Consider the following 22,279-nt stretch of genomic DNA (forward strand, 5'->3'; position numbering starts at 1 on the left):
ATCAAAATTTCCATGATTGATTGGAAAACATGGTACTAACTTTTAACTAAACCCCTTTCCCTGTCTGCCCTGCTGTCCTGTGCTGCTCAGGATCTTGTGGGTACCTGCAGGACTGAAACCCAAGAAAACTGCTGGTTGTGTGGCACAGCTGTGCTGGGTGGCTTGGGAATGCAGCTGAAGGCAGGGAGCTCCTCCTGGCTGGGTTGGTTGACCTGCCTTCAGGCCAGACACAGATATTTGGAGCAGCAGCCACATCTGGAATATTTAGGATAATTAATGCTGTTTGCAGTCTGGGTGGGGTATTTGTGCACGTGGGGGGGATGAAGAACCCCAGGGCAGGTGTGTTTGGAGGAGCAGAAACCCCACTGTGGGCAGGGTGAGGAGGAAAATGTCTCAGGAAAGGACTCTGCTTATGATGCTCTTGGGATGAGCTGGAGCTGGGAGAGTCTCAGGTTGCTGTTGATAATTGCTGCCCCAGATGTGCAGGGTGTCTCTGCTTCAGCCTGTGCAGCTGAGGAACGAGTCTGGACTCTTCACTTTTCGGTCTTGAGGTTGTTTATTAATTCTTATCTATAAAATTTTCTTTCTGCCCAGCCGAGATCTGCTCAGCAGGGCAGCCACAGGCACTCTGTGCTGTCCTTTTATACTACAAACTACATATAACATATTTACACTTAATTCCCAATACCCATCACCAGTGTTAGACAGTGAGCTTCTACTCTAAACCCATCCCAAAGTGCCAACATCACTGCAGAAATGGAGAACAAGAAGAAGAAGAAGAAAGGCTGGACACGCCCAGATTCCTCCATCTTGTCCCCATAACCCCCATACCAAAAATCCTAAAATCTACATTCTCACCCTGTGATCATTTTGTTATTACACCATTCGAACCTGTGTGACTTTCAGTCCTCATACAAAGCTGGTAACTTGCTCCAGGGGTCACAATCAAATCCCAGGTGCTCTGGGCTGTGTGCCAGGGTCTCTGAGCCCCCTGACGGGGTCCTCAGCAACTCTGGACACCCAGAGGGATGGACTGAGTTCTGACAGGAGAGGATTTCCCAGCTGGAGCTGGTGCCAGGGTAGGGCAGGGTGCAGGCCAGGGGTGTGAGGCAGTGTTTGGGAATGCTGCTGCCCTGCGGCTGTGCTGTCTGGGTGAGCTGGCACAGGGGCAGGGCAGCAGGGCTGAGTCAGTGGGGTGAGGAATGAGCAGTGCTGAAGGGAACAGCCCGTGGTGCTGAGCCCAGGCTGACAGGGACAGTGGAGAGAGCAGGGCTGGGATGTCACCTGTGGCCCTTGGGAAGGGCTCTGTCCTGTCCCAGTGTGTGGCACAGCCATGGAAGGCTTTGTGGAGCTTGTGCAGGTCTCTCTGGAGTGCCAGGCTCTGCTTTGGTCCTGCTGGGCTGTGAGGGGAGAGAACCTGAACGTCTTCAGCCAGCAAGGCCTAAAACAGCCTGGACACCACAGGTGCAGGAGGGCTCTGGCTCCTCTCTTTGCTGGACTTGAGTTCTTTCCCTCTCTGATGCCTGGGCAGAGGCTGTCTTGTGTCCAACCAGTCCTCCCTTCCTTGCTCCATGAGGTTTTCTGTTTTCCCACTGCTCTTCCCACACAGCCTCTCTCCAGCTGGGCTCCTGTGCTTTGCAGGATTGTTCTCTGTGTGTTATTAATCTGTTTTGCCTGAGAGGCTCAAGACAGGAGGGCCTGGGTGCAAGGACCAGAGCTGCGGCTCCTGCTCCTTTCTTTCTTTCCCAAACCCCCAGAATCTTTTCCCTGTGGCAGTTTCCACATCAGGCACTGCATCCTTGTCCCTGAGCAAACTCTCTCCCATCTCCTGAAGGAGTCAACCTATCTCTCTGGAGGCTTGCCAGGGTCTGTCCTTTCCCTGACCTTACCTCTGGGGCAATCCTTATTCAGGCCTTAATCACATCCTGTCTAGACTTTGCTGCAATTCCCATTTTCTGGCCTCCTGAAATCCCTCCAGCCCCTGGAGTGCCAGAGGAGCCAGCAGGGGATGGCCCACGGGGTGTCCAAGGTGGCCTCTGGCCTTGTCCATCCATCTCCAGTGGACCTGGAGTTCTCCCAAAGCCCTGAGGTGTCTGCTCAGTGTGGGCCATGCTCCTGCCCTCCCTCATCCCTCCTTTCTGCCACTCTGGCAGGGTCTGCAGGTCAGGATGGATGGATTAACTGTCTAGAAGCCTTTTCTTCTGAGTCCTGCAGCCTCGTGGATGGGCTTGACTGGGTTAATTCTCCTCTCTAGAGCAGGAGGCTTTCTCCTCTTTCTCCTCTTTCTCCTCTTTCTCCTCTTTCTCCTCTTTCTCCTCTTTCTCCTCTTTCTCCTCTTTCTCCTCTTTCTCCTCTTTCTCCTCTTTCTCCTCTTTCTCCTCTTTCTCCTCTTTCTCCTCTTTCTCCTCTTTCTCCTCTTTCTCTCTCCAAGGCTGCATTTCTGGGCACCTTTTCACAGTGATTTTGTTGCCACATTTTTCTTCTCAAGGTGTGATATTGGCTCCCTTCTGCCCAAGGCAGGGCTCAGTGGCAGTCCCAGGGTTATCCCCCTTGGGCAGCACACTGACCCATTGGTCCTGCCTTCCCTCTTGGCTTTCAGTTTCTCCTCATTTCCCTCTTTAAATGTGTCCCTGTCTCCTGTGCCAGTGCTTTGCCAATCATGTCCTGTAGCTGCTCAGGTCCCTCAACAGAAGAGCTTTGCTGTTTGTGGTGCAGAGCACACCCAGATGAGCAGTGTGGGGACATCAGGGTCAGCTCTATGAACCTTTCCCCCTGTAAAATCTGTTCAGACCCCCCTAAAAGTCCATGTGACAATGGCCATTGGCCTCAGTCACTGCAGCAATGACCCAGGGTGCCCATCCCTGTCTTCAGAGAGTCCTTCTGTCCTGGCAGGTCCTGGAATTCTGACTCTGGGCTAGGAAATTCTGCTAAATACCCAAAGCTACTTTGACCCTGCAGGGAGCAACTCTGGTGAATTCTGTGACTTGCCTGGGTGAGCCCAGACGTTGTGTTTGTTGTTTGTTTGCTCTTGGCTTTTAGGAGCCCTGTGGTTTCTCAGGGTAGATCTGTTTGCCGAGGGCTGTTACAGACAGGTCACAGCCTGTGAGAGTGGGATGGCAGCCCAGGGCAGAGCTCCATGTTACTCCTCCAGTCTGCCCTTACCCCTGCTGCCCTGGGCTCATCCCTGAGGCCCCTCCTCAGCTCTCAGGTGTCCAGGTCTAATCTCTGGGTCTGCCAGAGCCCCAGGCCCACAGTGCTGAGCTGTCCCTGCCTCTGTCTCTGTCCCTGTTCCTGCCTCTGCCCCGTCCCTGTCTCTGCCTCTGCAGATGGAAGGGGCACTTTTATTTTTCCTCCCAACAGCCTGGAGGAGCAGAGGCACCTCTATCAACTGCTCTCAGATCAATTGTCTTCCTGGAAGCAGCCTCTGACAGAGATTCTCCTACAGAACCTGCACTTTTGTGCTTTTACCTTCTACATCCTGAATACAATCTGTCCAATTTTCCTGTAAAAGTTCAATACCTGTAAATTCTTAGCCATGTAATTCCATTTCCAAGATTCCCTATTGAAACTTGCTTGGCTTTGAAGTGATTTTCTTGCTGCTCCCACTCTTTTTTCTACCCTTTAAACTTCCAGAGGCAGTAGGTTTTCAGTTTCTTTCCTCCATTTCTGTGTGACTGTTAGCTGATCATGCTTTTATCTCCTTCACTTTGGGTTGCTGTTCCCAAAATCCCTTCAGCATCTCTTCTTTGGGGTTGAGGGGCCTGAGATGGCACCAGACATGTCCCAGAAAATGGCACAGCTTTGGCACAAGGTTGGCATGGGCTGAGGGTTGTAGTGCAGTTTCGGCCAGGTTATTCCTTGTGTTACCAACAAGATCAGAAGGAATGAAGAGGGTGGATGTGGGCACAAGGCCAGCAGAGTGTTGAGAGCAGAGGAAGGGATTTTCCAAATAACACAGACAAGATTATCCCCTCCCTGGTTTCACTGTCAATTAAAGCTCCACCAGCAGCTTTGTACTTACTGAGAATGCCACAAAAATGAACTTGCACTGCAAGGAGAATTCTTGTGGCAAGGGCTTGGTTTTGGATTTGGAGCCAGATGCTCTTCCCTGAGGTGAGACTCCCCAGCATGTGACAACTGTTACCCAGCTTGTCCTTCTCAGGATGTGTCCATCAGCCACAGACACAAACTGTACTGTCAGCTGAGCAGAGTCACCTCTCTGTGCCCCCTCCCACCTCTCTGGGGCTCTGGGTGTTGTCTCCTTTTGCTAAAAGACCACAAACCCTTCCTTGCTGTGGCTCAGTGTTGCAAAACTTTCCCTTTGTTGTGGGAGGTTTGGGGGGCACTGCAAGTGCCTCACCCTGAGCAGGTCTGGCACCCACTGTGCCACTGTGCCAGTGCCACCTTGCAGCCGCTCCCTGGCTTCTCTGGTGACCAGGGCACGGCTGGGGCTGGGCCAGGGCAGCTCAGGCTGAGCTCAGGGCAAGGCTCTGCCCCCAGAGGGTGCTGGCACTGCCCAGGCTGCCCAGGGAATGGGCACGGCCCCGAGGCTGCCAGAGCTCCAGGAGCCTTTGGGCAGCGCTGCCAGGGGTGCCCAGGGTGGGGCTGCTGGGGGGGCTGGGCAGGGACACGGGCTGGGCTGGGGGATCCTGGGGGGTCCCTCCAGCTGAGGACATTCTGTGATTCCATGATTCTGTGATCTTCGAGGCTCTCTGTGTGCCCCAGCTCCTGGAGGCCAGAACAGGCTCACACCAAGCTTCTCATCCCTGGGGGACTTCTGGGTCCAGGATCTCCAGTGCAGTGGAGAAACCCATTCTTATTTTCAAGGTCCATTAATCTGAACTGATTCACTGGGGACCTCAGGCAAGTAAATGCAGGGACAGCATTTACTGTCCCTGGCCTGGAGGAGCCCCCAGCCCCTGGGACACCCAAGGCTCTGCTGGGGCACAGCTCTGGGACACTCTTGGGTGGTGTTTCCTGTCCACCCCCACAGTGGTTTGAGGTGTCAGGTTTGTCCCCTGCAGCTGCTCTCTGTGGTCCTGCTCTTGTAAAAACCAAACTTTACTTTCTCACTGAGAGCAGCGAGGGCGATCAGAGGGATCAGATTTGCTTTCAGGCTGCAACTTCTGCAGAGTGCTGGGATTAGTCGGCAACTTCTTCCCTCCTCCTGCTGTGATTTGTGACTGGTGTAAGTGGGAAGTGACAGGAGGGAGCAGAGGGTGTGTTTGTGTGGTGTGGAACTGCCAGGCAGGTTTATCCCTCCTGTCACAGCACTCACCAGCCTCAGGAAGCAGCTGCCAAGTGAGGGGAGCCTCATCCAAAGCTCGCTGGGTGCAGCAGCCCCTTGGGAAGGGCTCTCTGGGCTCCCTGGTGCCTCTCCCCAGGGCAGGGGACATTTCCAGGACACTCAGTGCCAAGAGATGAGCTCCCTATAGCTCCTCCTGTGCTGCTCCTGTGCTTCCAGGTGACTCTCTTTGTCTACTCCGACCTGCTGCTCTTCACCAAGGAGGACGAGCCCGGGCGCTGCAACGTGCTGAGGAACCCTCTGTACCTGCACAGTGTCAAGCTCCAGGAGGGTGAGTGTTTGCAGCGGCAGCTGGAGGCATTTTGGGGTTTTTCTGGCTGCTGGCTGCAGAGGTTTCTGGCCAGCAGCACCCTGCTGTCGTGGTGCTTCCAGGTGATCCTTGCTGGGGTGCCAGCAGCACCCCTGCTGTCCCTGCATTTACCTGGGAGCTCCATCTCCTGGGACACCTCAGGAGCACCCAGGCCCTTTCCAGCCTTTCTGGGTGCATGGCTCAGGGTTTGGGCTGGCATTCCCCAATTGGTGTCACACTGTCACAGCAGGGACTGGCCAAGGCTGGGAAAGGGAACTGAAGCCTTGAGGTTTCCCCCATGATGCCTCGAGGGAGTTCAGAGATTGGCTCCAAGCGTGGCTGGCCAAGCTCTGATGACCTTGACTTTGCTACTTCTCTCTTGAGCTGCCCACGGTTTCCCTGTTGCTCACATCCATCCCCCTGCTCACCCCTCAGGGGAGGAAAGAGCAAACCCTCAGAGCAGGGCTGGGGACCTTGCCCTCACCCTGCACTTTGGCTGACACCTTTTGTGTCCAGCTGAGGGCTCAGAGAGGGCTGGGATGACTGGAAATGGGTTAATTCAGGCTGTACAAAAGACTGCCTTTAGCTCTTCGTGGTCTAAAGAGGAATAAGGGAATTGCTCTACCACATCCTATTTGCTATGGTGGAGCCACTTGTTGGCCCTGGGCCCAGTTTCACCTTATTCCTTGTGTGCTGTGGTTGCTTTTGGGTATGGGCTTGTTTTATGTACAGTTACCTGAGTGTGCCACAGCTCCTCCTGCAGCCCAGGCAGCTGCCCTGGGACCCCACAGGGAGAATCAGGATGAGATTGAAGGAGAAACTTTCCTGTCATGAGGTTGGTCAGATATTGAGTGGCGCAGAGAAGTTTTGTGATCTCCGGTCCTGGAGGCATTCAGGACTCCTGAGTGCCCTGCTCTGGGTGCTTGGTCAGGGATTGGACTCCAGAGCCCACCAGAGAGGCCCCTTAGAACCCAAATTACTGTGGAAGTGATGAGCAATGTTTTATGCAGTCCTGTGGCCTGACCAAAAGGAATGAATCCAGATCTGGGCTGCTTCTCCAAAGGGATCCTTTTCTGGGTGAATTTTGCTGCTTGCCATGACTTTCCCCAGCTGAGCCACGAGCCCTGTGGATGGGCTGTGTCTCTCCACATGCATCACGTTGCTCTGAGCTCAGTGCTGGACACCACGGGCTGCCTGTCACTTGTTATTTCCCATTTCCAGCAACGTTTCTGTTTCCAGATGAATTCCCTGACCTATTTGGTGGGAGCAGAAGCACGGGGGAGGGAGATGGGGCACCACAGCCACGAGCCACTGAGAAAAGCCATTGAAGCCTCCCTGGGTTTTGCTGAGTGTGTTCTCAGCACTGCTTATTTCTAAGAAAGGGACAAAAGAAATTGTTCCTTGTTAAAGTGCTTTTGGTCAGCTCCTGGGCTGTGTGTGTGCTGCCTCTGGCTGCTCCCAAAGGCTGGGGAATAGCTCTGCTTGGAGAAATCAGCATCCCTGCTGCTGCTCCTGGCTCTGCACAGGATTGTGCCTCCTCACCTCGGGCATGGGGGATTTATGGGCAGTTTTCTGCCACTTATTTCCTTGTTGCCATAATAACTCGGCTGGATCCTGTTTGGAACAGCTTCCCGAGGCTCTCCAAAGGAGATGGGGTCCCTGCAGCCCTGAGCCACCCCCCGTGCACTGGGAATCCAGCCCAGCTGCTGTTCAGGCAGCTCAGACCCTCCTGCTTGGGGCAGGGCTGCTTCAAAGGCGGCTGGAGAGAGCCGGGAGCTGTCTGTCCCTCTTGGCAGGGGTTTGCTGCTGCTCTCCTGAATGACTGAGAGGCCCATGAATAGGAACAGGCGTGTGGCTGCCTCCAACAATTGAGACATCTCCGGTGCGCTCAGGGCCATTGTGCTGTTTCCTGTTCCTGCTCTGTGCGAAAGCAAATCAGTCTGATCTGCCTCACAATGCTGCCTCTTCCTGCTTTACAGCCCAGCACGGGCTGATGAGCTGGCTGCAGTGACACAGGGCTGGCTTCCTCAGCAGCCACTGTGGGAATTTCCACACACCGGGATCCTGGTTCCCCCCCAGTGGGTGTGCTCAGCTTTGGGACAGAGAGGAGTTTTCCTTTATCCCCACTCTGGGAGCCCATCCCCAGCTGGAATCCTGCAAACAGGGGCTTCTTGACATCCCAACTTCTGTGTTGTGCAGCCCCAAGATGCTCAAGGGGCAAAAGTGGGATTTAAGGGCCTGCTGTTCTTCCTTGGGATGCTGGGGAGGACCCAGGGCTTGCACCCTGCCAACACTCCCCAGTGGATGAGCTTGTCCCCTCCTGCAGCTGGGTTTGGATGTGCTCAGCAGCATATCCCACACACCAGGGCCTGGCAGCACCTTGTCCTGGCTGCTGGGTGCAGTCCCAGCCTGGCTGAGCAGAGCTGAGGGTTTGGGCTCGGGGTGCCTGCCCTCAGCAGGGCACTGCCACAGCAGCAGCACCAGCTTCCCTCTTTGCCCATCTTTCTGACCCAACACCAGCCATGCACCCCCAGATCCTGAGAGCAGCAGGTGCTGTCCGTGGGCTGCTCAGGGAAGTGGCAGAGGCAGAGAGGAGCTGCTGTGCAGTGTGGGTGTGCAGGACAGGGCTTTGCTGGACAGGGAATGTGTCCCTGCAGAGCTCCCACTGATTCTCGTGCCCAGCCTGGCACAGGCTCAGCTCATGTCACTCTGGAAGGCAAACCAGCCCCAGCTCAGCACATCAGGAAGAGAAGGAAATACCTCCAAGTGAGCTTTTCCCTCCTGCTTATTTCTTCATAGCATTTCCCTGACTTTGGCTGAGGGAATGTGCTGTGCTGCTGTCACGAGAGCAGAGCTGGGGATCATCCCAGGTATCTGCCACCTCTTCAGTGCCAGCTTGTGCTTCTCCAGTGTATTTCTGGGCTCTGGGCACATCAGGCTCTGCTGCTCCACCTTGACCCTCCAGAGACATGGAAGGAATCCTGGCAAACCTGGTTTGTGGTGGAATCTGCACCCAGGTCAGCCCTGCCTGGCTCTGCCATTGCCCTCCAGCCTCCCCCTGTGCCCTGCCAGGGATCAGCCCTGCCTCAGCCCAGCTGCTGGGATGGGCAGCCAGTGCATTACTGAAGCTCTCCCTAAAGGCCGGAAAAAATGGGATTTGAGCCATTCCTTAGCCCAGACTGGCCCCCTGCTTTGTGTGTCCTGCTGGGCCATGTGTGGCAGTGAGTCCTGGAGGGACAGGAACAGCAGCTGCTGGCTCTGGAGGCTGCTGGTGCCAGGATTCACAGCTCAGGGGAGAGGAATTTGAAAGGGAACTTAATTCTGGTGGGTTTGCACCTTGTCAGGATCACTTGTTACCTCAGAAAGAATCCCCAGAGGCCCAAGGGGAGCAGGGTCATTCCCTGGGCTGGCACACTCCAACAGGATATTTCTTTATGAGGATCCTCACACTATGAAAAGAACGTTCACTCTTCTGTGAAAATGTAAAAAGTTTAATAAAGGACAATAGGAGACAAGGACCATGGAGCAAAGGTTATTAAGGCTGGGTGCATCTTGGCATCTAAGTGTTATCTTTGGGAATACCCCTTAAATACCTTTTACTTACATCAGCCCTTTGCATATTCACAGACCCTTATGCATAGTAAACTTTTCCTTAAATTTGTTTACATATTTTAAGAATTGTTTAGCATATCTGCTCCTCGAATCTGTTTTTTAAGAGTATGTGTATTTTTTGGTTGTGGTTTTAGTCTATTTTTATTATTTCTAGGTTTTGGGTCTTGGTCCACACTGTGACACTCTATGGTGAATGCTGATAGTTGGCACATCTGTAGTAGGTGTCTTCTTCATATGTTTATTGAATGTTATCTCATCTAAGAAGGCAGTTTAATGCAAGTATAGCTATTTCACTAGTATGTCTAAGCTTAATTAACAACAGAAATAAAAACTGTATATTTATAACAAAGTTACTTTAACACTACTGATATAAAATCCATTTTAATATTTGCAAAAAGCCAATATTTTAATATGTATTTATAGCAACATCATCAGGGAAAACCTGGCTAAAGCTCTTGAAGAAACACAGCTGGGATGTGCTGTGACCTGCCGTGCCAGTCAGCCTGGAGGGGTCCTGGGGCAGGGCAGAGCAGGGCCCAGCTCAGGAGAAGCAGGAGAGGATGGTGGGCTCATGGTGTGCCAGCAACAGGCACAGATCCTGCTTCCAAACTCTGCCTTTCCCAAGGGGAAAAGCACAGGGTGAGGGGCTCCAAATGCTGCTGGGAGTGATGGGAGAGGGGCTGGGAGCACTCAGGCACTGCCATGGGGGCAGTGGGTGTTTGTCTGTGTGCAGGGGTGAGGGATGGGCTCCCAGCCAGGCCCAGCTGCTCCTGCTGCCAGGATCCAGCACCCTCCCCTCCTGGGAATGAGGATTTGGAGGGGCAGCCCTGGGGGAGCACAGGGAAGATTTTGGGAACACCTGAGAGGGCCACAGCAGCACTCCCAGTGGTGCTGGGCTCCAGCAGCCACTGTCACACAGTGTCCTGGTGTCCCTGTAGGGATTTTCCAGCCCAAATCCTGCAAAATGCATTAAAAGTGAAGCTGGCAGTGGAAGCAGAGCTGTGACCCCACAAAGGACAGCTGGAATGGACACCCAGCAAAGGGCTCCAGGCCAGTTCTTCCTGGGTTTCACGTGCCCAGGGAGTGACTCAAGAGGCACACGAGTCCCTCAGCGGGTCACAGCTCTTATCTGGACATTTGGGCTGCTGCCTGCAGCAGGAGAATTGTTTTCCTCCAGGGAACAGGGTGTTTCCAGCCCTGTGCAGAGCCTGTTCCCATCCAGCAGCTCAGGCTGCTGAAATGAAGCAGAGCTTGTGCTGACACCACTGGCAGTGGGATCTGCAGCCATGCCCAGGCTGCAGCCCAGAGCTGCTGGCACAGATAATGGCATTAGGAGGGTCAGGGAAGCAGCAGCCCCACGGTGCTGCCAAGGGCAGAGCTGCTGTGGAGGGGCCAGCCAGCTCCTGGAGAAGGGATGTCCTGCTCTGGAAATGGGCTGTCCTGCCCTGGAGATGGGATGGGATGTCCTGGAGGAGGGATATCCTGCTCTGGAAATGGGCTGTCCTGCCCTGGAGATGGGATGTCCTGCTCTGGAGATGAGCTGTCCTGCTCTGGAGATGGGCTGTAATGCTCTGGAGATGGGATGTCCTGCCCTAGAGATCCTACTCTGGAGATGGGATGTCCTGCTCTGGAGATGGGATGTCCTGCCCAGAGCTGAGGTGACCCTGTCCTGGGCAGTTCCATGTCCTCCTGTGGGTTGGTGTGTGCCTGGAGCTGGCTTCCCTCGAGGCTGGGGACACACCAGGGCCAGGTAAATCCTCAGGAATGCCTTTTGGTTGGGTGCAGGGAAGGCTGGACCTCCAGGATCCCTTGGCTGGGTCTCCTTGGTGTCCCCATGCTGGGCAGTTTGTCCTCAGCCCAAAGGAGCAGGATGAGCTCCTGCCCCTGCCCCATCCTGCTGCTTCCCATTGCTCTGGGATTTGGCTCCATGCCCTTGCAGAGGCAGTGCCCCAGCTGCTGGCACTGGGGGAGGCTGGGACAGACAGCAGGACCACCAGGACCCCCAGGACCACCAGGACTTGGGGCAAGAAGCTGGGAATGAGATGCAGGAACAGGAGTTTCTCTGTGAGTCCTCCTGGGAGCAAAGTGCCCCCAGGGATAGGATGGAGACACCCATCCCTGATTCCCAGGGTGGCTGTGTGGGTGCTGCAGGACCTGTGCAGCCCCTGGGACGCTCCCACAGGCTGCAGGTGCCAAGGCAGGCTGGGCAGCAGGGCCTGCAGTGCCTCTGAATGCAGCAAACCCTTTCCAAAGGAGGAACCCCGGGAGGATCCCTGCCAGGGCACTGAGCCCCCGCAGGGCCCCGCCGTGCCCGGCCCTGGCAGATGCCACATACATCACCCAGCTCACAGCCTGGTACTGGGGACAACAAGCACTCATTCAGGGCTGTCTCTCAGCCAGTTCCTCTGCCAGTGGTTCCTCTTGCAGAAATGCAGCTGCAGCTTCGCCCTGATCCTGGTTTTTCTTCCCTGCAGGTTCAGAAGATCGCAAGTTCTGCATCCTTTACCTGGCAGAGGTGAGTGCTGCTGATTTCCACTTTAACCTTCCAGTGAGAGCTGGGCAGGTACTGACAGCTCTGATCCTTTTTCTTGGGCAAGGAGCACTGAAAAAATTGATTTTAACTTCTCTTTAAATGAATTTGCCAGAAACCTGGAAAAGAAATGTAATGGCTGTAGAATATGTGAATAAGAAGCTGCTAAAAGGAGCTTGGGCAGCACTAGGACAGGTTTCTTTATCCCTTCTCCCTGTGGATCTTTCTTGAGACACCTCACTTTTGTTTTCTCTTAGGATTCTTACCCCTGGGGGCAGATTTCTTTGCCAAGTGTTTTGTCATTATTTTTAGGCACCTTGCTTTTCTTGTCTTCAAACATCCAGGTTTGGAGCCCTCAAATAAAATAAGGAAGCCCAGTGTGAAAGCAAAATCACAGCTGTAAACCCACATGTGGCAGAGTGCTCTAAGCAGCTTTGGAGTCACCAAGGCTTTGGCACAGTCCCTTTTGTCAAATCAAGGACTGTGCAGAGTTGGTTCTCACTGCACCTCCCTAACCATTGAAGGCCATGGGGTTTTTTTTTGCTTTTGACTTTGCTGTGTTCCTGCTTTCAAGGCCTTGCACTCTCTGAGGTGGGAAGGTGGGTCTGGGAAAGCTCCCCAGGGCACAGAGTAGAAAGGCAAACACTGCTGAGCAGCCCTGTGCTATAATGAGCCATTGTGAGGGCTGGGTGCAAATGCTCAGGGTGGAAGTTGTTCACCTTGAGAGGCTGGAGCTGGGCCAGGGCACGACTCACTGCAGAATCCTGCACTCCTCTCCTTTTCCTTCCTTCCTTGTCTGCTCTGTGCTCTGTGGCAGGGGCTGAGCCTCCCCTGGCTTTGCTCAGTGTGTGTCCCAGGCAATGTCACCCTGGGCTGGGGACAGCTGGGCTGTGACTCAGCCAGGCTGGGCTGGGTGCTTGGATGAGCCTCTCCTGCATTTCTCTGGCACTTGGAAAAATGCACTCAGAGCCTGATGTTTGGTTTAGAAGCTCAGTGCCCCTAAGTAGAAGTGACCAAAACAGAGCTGGCTGTGTTTCATGAGATCCTGAGATGTGAAGAGTGTCTTTGTCAGGCTGTAATGAAGGGCTGGGCTCTCTTCTGAGGGCCTAATTGGCTGTGAGAGCTCTGGTGATGGAGATCCCTGGCATTGCTGTGGCTGGAGTGAAGCACTTGGATAGAAAATGTGAGGTTTTTGCTTTCCCACCTCCTGTTCCCCCACAGATTTCAAGAGTTCTGGAGTGGCCACGCTGTGGGACTCTGCAAACCCTGGCTGCTCCTCCTGGGCTGCTTTGGGGCACTCACAAGGGCAGTGGAGCTTCCCAGCAGCTCTGCCACGTGCTGGACCCCAGGGCTGGGTGATCCCCCCTGCACTGCCAGCCCAGCTCTGAGGTGACACTGGGCAGCCCTGGCTTGGGGACAGCACCTCGCCAAGCAGGGTGTGCCCTGTGCCACCCTTCCCTCCCAGCCCCATGGCTGTAAGAGCTGAAATGAGAGATGTGAAACTCCAGGGGCTCTCCAAAATGCAGTTTATTGTATCCAAAATGCAGTTTATTGTATACAAAATGCAGTGTATTCCATCCAGGATGTTACAGCAGTCCAGGGTGGTGGGTGACAGAGCTGTGCCCACAGCTGTCAGCTCCAGCTGCAGGCAGGCCTGGAGACCCTTTGGCTTTGGTTACAATGCATTATAGACTTTTCTTTGCTCAGCATCTTAATACAGTAGAACCAATCTATACCTTAACTATTATCTATAGCCCATCATAACTACTGTAATGACCATATTCATGTTACTGTTCTCCAATCACTAAAAGTCTGTACATTACAGTTTAAGCTAGAAGTTGTTTTTCAGTTTTCTTGCAGTGGAAAATTCTGAGACCTTTTTTCTACTTGCTACATCAGCAGGCTTGTTTGCCTGTGCTCTCTTTCTGCTTGATAAAAACATCTTCTTGTTTGGGGTGGGTTTTTCCTTTGCTCTGAGCCATAAAAACCCCTTCTAACTAACACACCCTTTGCCTCCTTGGTTATCCAGTCAGACTGGCTCAGCAATTCTTTTCTTCTATATCAAAACTTGCTTCCATCTCTATTCCTTCTTCAGATTCTACGTTTAAAAATCTTTCTGCCAAGCACACAAATCTGTGAGACTTTCCTGTCAAACTTTCATCCTTCCTAACACAAGGCTGCTGCTGTGTCCTGGCCAGAGAGAGCAGCTGGCTCCAAGGTGGAGGGGACAGGAACCTGCCAGGTGTGGGTGCCCTGGGGCTCTCCAGCAATGAGAAATTGGGGTTTGAAAGGGGAACAAGGTGGGGATGTGTCTGTGAGTCAGCAGTGAGCCTGGGCAGCATGGGGCTCTCCCAGCACACTTCTCTCAGACGTCTCTTCTGGGAAGCAGTGACCTGTGAGCTGCAGGTCACCTCCCCAGGAGCCACAGGGAGGGGGGACAGGGCTGCAGGGCTGGGGATGGGGCAGGAGAGCAGGAACCCCCCAGATGTGCAGCACAGGGGCTGTGCCCTTGGCCCCAGGTGGAGAGTGAAAGGATGGGAACATTCCAGCATCTGATTGCTGCAGGGAAGCCAGGAAGAGCATTTCCTTCAGGTTATCTCTCTTTTCTTTTTGGCATTCACATTTTGGGAGCAGATCTTTGCTTACAGGCCTGTGGGGTGTCACCAGGAGGCTTGGGAGGGGACAGTCCCCTCAGAGGCGTCCCTGCAGGCTGGCTCTCACAGAAACACTGCAGGGGTCCATGGGGAGGCTGTGGGTCCCTTTCTGGCCTGGTGGGAGGCTGGGTTTGTGTGATAAGGTGATTTTTGCAGTGGGCCTGCTCTCAGATGAGGGCTGGGGCTGGGCACTGGGAAGTGGCACTTGCAGCAGTCCTTGGGCCATCCCAGTGCAGCTCTCCCCAGCACCTGGCAGCTCTGGTGTCCAGTGGGTGCCACACTCTGCTTGTGGCACCTTCTTCTGCCCTGTTGAAAAGCTCAGCCTCCTTCCTGGCTGTGGGAACAGCCTCTGCAAGGATGGGCTCCCCTGAGGGGCTGGCTGTGCCCTGGGGACAGGGATTGCCTTTGAGAGGGGCTGGCTGTGCCCTGGGGACAGGGATTGCCTTTGAGAGGGGCTGGCTGTGCCCTGGGGACAGGGAGTGCCCTGAGAGGGGCTGGCTGTGCCCTGGGGACAGGGATTCCCTTTGAGAGGGGCTGGCTGTGCTCTGGGGACAGGGATTGCCCTGCAGAGGGGCTGGCTGTGCTCTGGGGACAGGGATTGCCCTGAGAGGTGCTGGCTGTGCCCTGGGGACAGGGATTGCCCTGCAGAGGGGCTGGCTGTGCTCTGGGGACAGGGATTGCCCTGAGAGGGGCTGGCTGTGCCCTGGGGACAGGGAGTGCCCTGAGAGGAGCTGGCTGTGCTCTGGGGACAAGGATTGCCCTGAGGGGCTGGCTGTGCCCTGGGGACATGTTCAGGTTCCTTAGGGGGGTCAGGACATCCTGGCTGCCCAGCCCGTGGCAGCTGGAAGGGATGAGGATGGATGGGGCAGGATGTGTGAGCTCTCATGGCATTTTGGCCCTGTGTCACCCTCAGGGGTCTCTCCCCATCGTGACCTGCTCCATCCCTGGCTCTGTGTGCCCTGAGCCTCTCCTGGCTCTGTCCCTGCTGCTGGTGGCCCAGGGGGGTTTGTGGCCGCTCTCAGCTGGGCTCCTGTCGCCCTGGGCTGGGCAGACACATCCATTGTGCTGCTGTGATGGGCTGGGAGGTCGGAGGAAGCTCTTGAGCTGCTGTTTGTTGCCCACAAATCATCTGCAATGAGCACTAATGTGTTTAGTGAGGCTGAGAGCTGAGAGGAGCCCACGGGGCAGGGCTGCCACTGCCTTTGCTGCAGGAAGAGCTCTCTGCTGAAGCCTTGAGCTGCAGCCTCCTGCTATTGCTCATCTTGAGGGTTTCTGAGTAATATTCTGACCCATAAGGTCACAGATTTGCATTTGGATCTGACACATTACAAAACGAAAGTATGTTCTAATACCTGTGAGTTCCTTAATTTATTATAAACAAGAGAGAAAATTCCAACCTTCAGGAAGTGTCACAAAAAAAGCTTCTGCTGCTCATCCTGTCTAATTGTGTGTAATAAATCACTGCACAGAGTTGGAACCCTGGGCAGTGTGGCTGTTTGCAGGCAGAGCTAGCAGGAGCTGCAGAGCCTGCTGTGGGTTCCAGCATGAAGGGTATTTGTTTTACAGCCTCTGCAAGGTGAGAACTGCTGGGTTTGGAGATCCTGAGTGAACATGGACCCGGTTCTGGAGGGGCACTTGGCATCCTGGAAAGGCTGAATGTAGAATGGGATTGGAAAGGATGTGAAAGCAGAGGGAGGCTCTGCACTGAGCTGTCCCCTGTGGGGCTTGGTTCCTTCTGGTGGCTGTGATGGCCTCAGCACAGACATGAGCCAGGATTTTGGAGGTGGAGGTGGCACCTTTACATCTCAAGAATGCCTGAGTGTGTGCCTGGGATCACAGAGTCCCAGAACAGCCAAGGCAGGGGCACCTGGAGCAGGTGGCACAGGAAGGTGTCCACGTGTCTCCAGAGAGGGACACCCCACACCCTCCCTGGGCAGCTGTTCCAGAGCTCTGCCACCCTCATGGAGAATTGCTCTTCCTCATGTTGGGTGGAACTCCTGGTGTTTCAGTTTATGGCCATTACAGCTCCTCTAATTTTCTATTTGCCAGCTGAAATGTTAAAAACTCCTGGCAGAGCACTGAGGCCTGCCCTGGGCCATCTTTCTTTTCAGGATTTCAAATCCAAAGAGCACAGTCTGAAGCTGAACAGCCCCTGCCTGTGACAGCCTCTGGCTGATTTGGGCACTGCAAGACCTGGCACAGGGGTGCCCAGAGCAGCTGTGGCTGCCCCTGCATCCCTGGCAATGCCCAAGTGTTGGATGGGGCTTGGAACAACCTGGGACAGTGGGAGGTGTCCCTGCCATGGCAGGGGGTGGAATAGGATGAGCTTTAAGGTCCTTTCCAACCCAAACCAGTCTGGGTTTCTGGGATTCAGTGTGGACCCACATTTCTGCACCCCACAGGATTTGGGATGTGAGAGTTTGTCTGCATTTTCCCCATTCCCTGCAGGACACACACCCCTCATGGGATGTGTACAAGCTGTCAGCAGGGAATGTTTGCTGCCTGCTGGGAATGGGCAGCCTCAGAGGGAGCTGTGTGGAGCTGTGAGTGTGCTCCAGGGCTGCATTCACACCCTTCCCTGCTCCGGAAATATCCTGCTGAGAGGAAACTGCAGGTCAGGGGTTTAATGCATTGTTACAAGTGTTTGATTCCAACCCAACATATTCAGACCAAATCGACTTAAAACCAAACAGCTCAGTAAGTTTTTCCTTTGAAAAGCACTGGCAATTTTGATCTTTTTTTTTTTTCCTCTGGAAGTTTTCATCTGCAGACACAGGAGTTTTTCTTGGGAAACAGAAAATCCTTCCAGCAGCAACTCCTTGTGCTGCTGTGGTGAGCACTCGTCCAGAGCTGAGCAAATTGATGCTGTGACTCTGTGCCTGAGCTGGCTTTGCCTTGGACATGCCCATCCTGCATGGGAGAGCCTCTGGACAAGTGCCAGTGAAATGCCACTGTCCCCCACCTTGGCCATCAGAGAATCCCACACTGGTTTGGCTTGGGAGGGACTTTAAAGATCATCTTGTCCCAGCCCTGCCATGGCCAGGGATGGCACTCACTGGGCAGGCTTGGACACTGCCAGGGATCCTGGGATCCACAGCTGCTCAGCAGCCTGGCTCTGTGTGGGCACATCCCTGCTCCTGTTCCCACCCTCAGGTGTGCCCAGGGGATGCTTTGGACAAATGGATCACAGAATGCTGTAGCCTGTGTACTGTGCCTCTCTCCATCCATGGCCCAGCTGATTCCACAGCAGCATTCATTTCCCAAGGTGTTCTCTGCTCACTGGGTGCCCTTTGGGATGTGGCATTGTCCCAAAGGGAGGAGTCAGGGAGAGCCCAGGTTCTGTCCCCAAACAGCAAATCTGAATGCTGGGAAAAGCAATTTACTGATGGCACCAAGGACGAGTCTCAGGGACACTCTGGCAGATTTTAAACACCTGGGTAATTTGGAGCTGGCTGTTCTGGACACATCATCAGCAGAGTTTGCAAGGAGCATTTTGGGCACTGTCTGGGCAGACCTAGAGGGCACTTGGGCAGATGGTTTGGTGATAGGGACAGGGCAAAAGGGCAGGGCTGGGGTGACATCAAAGCTAGGAGCCCAAGCTGAGGGGAATTTGTTCAGTGAGAAGGGAGTGGAGGTGAGCCTTTGTGTGGGAAATGGGCTGTGCGCTCTGCTGGAATTGTATCTCAGTTTCCTCTCACTCACAAGAGGACAGGAGAAGATGCTTGTCAGGTTTGTGGCTGTAATCTGTGTGATCAGCTTGTCCTGCACAGGGAAAGGATCCCCTGGGCTGTGGGGGAGGCACTGCAGGCAGGGCTGGGATCACTCAGGCAGGGCTGCAGGGGCTGGGATCATTCCCAGGCCAGAGACAGCCTGGAGACTCCTTGCTCTCACCACTTCTGTGACATGAGTATTGTGAGAGAACAGAATTGTGCACCTCTGTTCCCATCCTGTTCAGGGGAAGGGGGACTCCCTGTGCTCCATTCTGCTGCTGGTGGCCAGGAGATGTCACCCAATGAAAAATCCTTTCCTGCTCTCTGGCATTGCCTTTGTTTCCTCCATGGCTCCTTCCTGGGATGCTGGAGAGGTTCCCCAAGCCTTGAGCCACCCCTGAGAGCTGGACACTGAGTCCCTGTGCCATGTCACACTCACAGCAGCAGCTTAACTCTTTCCTGAACTGAGCTTTCCATTTTCCCCTCCAAAGGCCCTCAGGTCCCAGCCCCTGCATTTGTCTGGGTGGTGCTGAGCAGTCCCAGCTGCAGCTGCAGGGAGGCAAGGTCAGAGCAGTTCCAGCCTGTGGAGAAGCCCCTCTGGGGATGCTGTGACATGAGCCCACGTGCAGATTGCCCCAGATGCTGAGGTGTTCCACTCTGCCCAACCCAGCATCCCACGGCAGCCCCAGGTTCCAGTGCAATGTCCCCCTGGCCCTGCTGTCTCCTGGGATGTCCCTGGAGCTGGGACACCATGGCAGTGGCTCTGGAGCTGGGACACCATGGCAGTGGCTCTGGAGCTGGGGCCAGGCTGCTGCTCTGTGCAGACAGACCCTGGGCTTCCCATCTTGGCCTGGGGGCTTTCCCTGGCTCAGATGTTGGGTGACACCATGGCAGAAAGCCCAAACTGGCACGACCCAGAGCCTGGGCACTGCCAGCTCCTGGGCACTGCCAGCTCCCAGCTCAGAGCTCCTCAGCAGAGCAGGGAGTGCTGGTGTCCCAGCTGGAGGAGCAGATAAACAGGGACACTCTGCTCTCCTGGTTTTGTGCATCTTCACACAGCTCAACTTGATCCTGAGTGTTGAGATAACAAAAAAGTGAGGTTTTCCCCCCCAACTTTAATTCTGGGGTCACATTTCCCAGGTGTTGGCAAAAAGAAGAGTTGATATGGTGCATTTACAGTGCTAGAGAGATTTTAAAAAGGCCCAGACAGCACAGAGTGATGATTTCAGGGGGGCTGGGGCTGTTTGCATAGGCTGGAGCTCTCTGCCCCTGGGGCTGTGCCAGGAAAGAGGCATGGAAAGCTCTGGGGAAGCTCTGGGGCTGTGCTGGGCCTGGGTGGGTGAGCTTGGTGCTGCTGGGGCCACTCAGCTCTGAGCTGTTGTCCCCTTCCCTGGGAGGAAAGGATATCTGCAGAGCAGGAAGATGCTGGCCCTTCTCTCTGCAGTGTTTGCAGTGGGAGCTCCGTGCCTGGCTCCTCTCAGGGGTTCCTGGGAAGGCTTTTACCTGATGAGCCACTTAAACACAACTGCCTGGTCTGGGAAACAGCCCTGTGTCCTCACTGGCTGCTCCACAGGGGGCGGAAAAGGTTCTTCAGGCTGATTTTCCTCCTGGAGGTTTAACAGAGAACCCCAGAATAACAGAATGGTTTGGGTTGGACCTTAGAGCCCATCTTGTTCCAGCCCTGCCATGGCCAGGATGCCTCTCCCTGGGTCAGGTTGTTCAGGGTCCCATCCAGCCTGGCCTTGGACACTTCCAGGGATGTGGCATCCTCACCCTCAGGCTGTGCCATCATCAGTGCTCCCAGAAACAAGACCCAGAGCATGAGATGCATGGGGAGACTGCTGAGACTGCAGGGACTGCTGTGTCCTGCCAGTGTTATCTCCATGCACATCCTCTCCTGCAGAACCCCTGGCAGCTTTTGGGCATCCCAGCTCTAGCAGGGCCCCTGCTGTTAGTGCCAGGGTTTGGTTTTTGGGCCTCACCAGTGTGCCCAGCAGTCCAAAATGCACAGGAAGAGCCCTGGTCCCCCCCCACTCCCCCAGCAGGGAGCAAACAGAACTTTCTCAGCAGCCCTTGGTTGGTGGAGCATGAAGTCAGCAGGCAGCAGTGCCCTGTTTTGTGCACAGGATATTCCCAGGGCTGGCTCTTTCTCCCTGGGAAGGTTTGCTCTGTGATTTGGAGCCATTGTAGTCTGGAGCAGTTTCCGAGGTACTTCCCCTCTGGGATCTCTGCTGCCCTTGGCCAGGACCGAACCCTGAGCCTTGGAGGGCAGGGCTGGGCTGGGAGCCTGTCCCCAAAGCACCCTGCCACCAGCCTGGGGACAGAGCCCCGGGAAGGAGCACCAGAGCATCCCTGCATCTGTGAGCAGCTGTGGCTGCCCCTGGACCCCTGGCAGTGCCCAAGGCCAGGCTGGGCAGGGCTGGGAGCACCTGGGACAGTGGGAGGTGTCCCTGCCATGGCAGGGGTGGCACTGGATGGGCTTTAGGGCCCCTTGCACCTCAAACCAGTCTGTGATTGTGTGACATGACCCCTCCCTCCCAGCCTGGGAATGTGTCCCTCACTCAGCCAGGACAGACAGTGGTGTGAGAACAGCCCTGGGCTCTGCTGGGCACTGAGCTCAGGGCACCAGAGGTGTCAGACTGAGTCTGGCTCCTCATTCCTGTGCCGTCTCAGCTTTGCAGTGTCACACAGAGCCCCAGTGTGTGCTGGGCCCTGCACAGAGGGGTGTCTGCAGTCAGGGGCTCGGGGTGTGGGGTCTGGGGGCTCCTGCCATTCTCTGGGGCTCCTCTTATGATTTATGGGCTGCAGAGTGCACAGCCCCTCCTTGTGTGCTGTCTGCTGGGGTAGGCAGGAGCTCTGCATGGCCAGACCTGTCCCTGGCTGCTGTGGGGTTGGGTCTCAGCCTGGGGGAGCTGTTCCCATGGAGCATGAGGAACTTTTCCTGCAGAGCATCCTTGGCTGTGGCAGGGCCTGGCTGGGGCTGGTGCTGGCTTGGGCCATTCTCTGCAGTACCTGCTGTGTTCTGCTGCTCTCCCTTGGGCAGTGTGGGGTGCTGGGACTGCCCTGAGCACACAGCACCTGCAATAACATGTTTGTCACTGTGGGAAGGCAGGCAGAAAGCCACTGGCAGCCACTCCAGTCGCTGCCTTTATCTGGTGGCAAAGGCCCCCTTCACACCATCTGTATCCTCCTTTCCCAGCCCTGGAGATCAAACCCTGTTTTCTCTCTGTAAATATTGGCAGGCCAGCAGCAGCCTCCCTGAAGGAAAACAATCAGGGGAGGCTGTTCCCAGCTCCCAGGGCAGCGTGTGCAGGCACAGCTCCCTGAGCCCTCCCCAGCCTCCCCTGGGTGGGCAGCTCAGCACCCAGCCTGGACCAGGCTCCAGGGACACGAGTTTTATCCCAAATAACACCCAACCCTTCATCTGGCTGCATCCCAAAGGGCTTTGTCTGGGTTTGGAGGCACCTGTGGGTGCTCAGCCCCTGCAGGTTGGGCTTTCCCCAGTCTCCAGGTGAAGCTTTTGGGCAAGCAGGTTGATGGGAGAGGGAAAACCAGAGCTCTTTCCTTGAGAAATGCACATTGGAGAGGTTAAATGTCACTGTGGTGCATTTATGTTGGATAAATGCAATTTTGGCTGTTCATGTGCCCCCTCAGCCTTGCCCACAGTACCTGGTGCACACTTTGGGCTGGTTGCCTTTCCCTGAGCTCTGGAGCAGAGGGAATTGTGCTCTCCTGGCTGTGCCACTCCTGGGTGGCCAAGGTTGGGGAGCCTGCAGCAGCTCAGGGGGAGCAGGGGGAGCAGGGGACACTTTGCTCTCAGCAGCCAGCAGGAGCTGAGTGTGGCTGAGTGCTAAATTCAATCAAAGAGATGGGCTGTAATTGAATCAGGGAGGGGCTCAGGGCTGGGCTAGGTGAGCTCTGTGTCTGTCACAGCCAGGGCACAGAGATGTCCTTGGAGCTGCTTTGAGCCTGGCTCCAGGGGAGCCACGGGAGCTTGGCAGGGCTGGGGGTGTGCAGCAATTCCAGCACCAGGGTGGGCTCCTCACAGCTCCCCAGGGCTTTGGGGCTCTGCTGAGCTCCTGCTTTGTTCTCTGCTGACCACAGGTGTGGGGCAGGGAAATGCCAGCCTGGATTCCATCCCAGCAAAGGGTGCCCATCCTCCCCTCTAAAGTGGGAATG

General features: G+C 55.1%; 1 protein-coding gene across 1 annotated transcript in view; it reads left to right on the top strand.

Moving 5' to 3' along the window:
• The window catches only part of RGS3 (regulator of G protein signaling 3), a 71,075-nt gene that overhangs the window by 19,676 nt on the left and 29,120 nt on the right, over positions 1-22,279 (top strand). Inside the window, exons 13-14 of the mRNA XM_058818485.1 lie at positions 5,465-5,582; positions 11,681-11,721. Coding sequence (XP_058674468.1) covers positions 5,465-5,582; positions 11,681-11,721 — 159 coding nt within the window. The remainder of the gene's footprint in view (positions 1-5,464; positions 5,583-11,680; positions 11,722-22,279) is intronic.

This window comes from Ammospiza caudacuta, chromosome 21 (genome assembly GCF_027887145.1).
Source record: "Ammospiza caudacuta isolate bAmmCau1 chromosome 21, bAmmCau1.pri, whole genome shotgun sequence".
Classification (NCBI taxonomy): Eukaryota; Metazoa; Chordata; class Aves; order Passeriformes; family Passerellidae; genus Ammospiza; species Ammospiza caudacuta.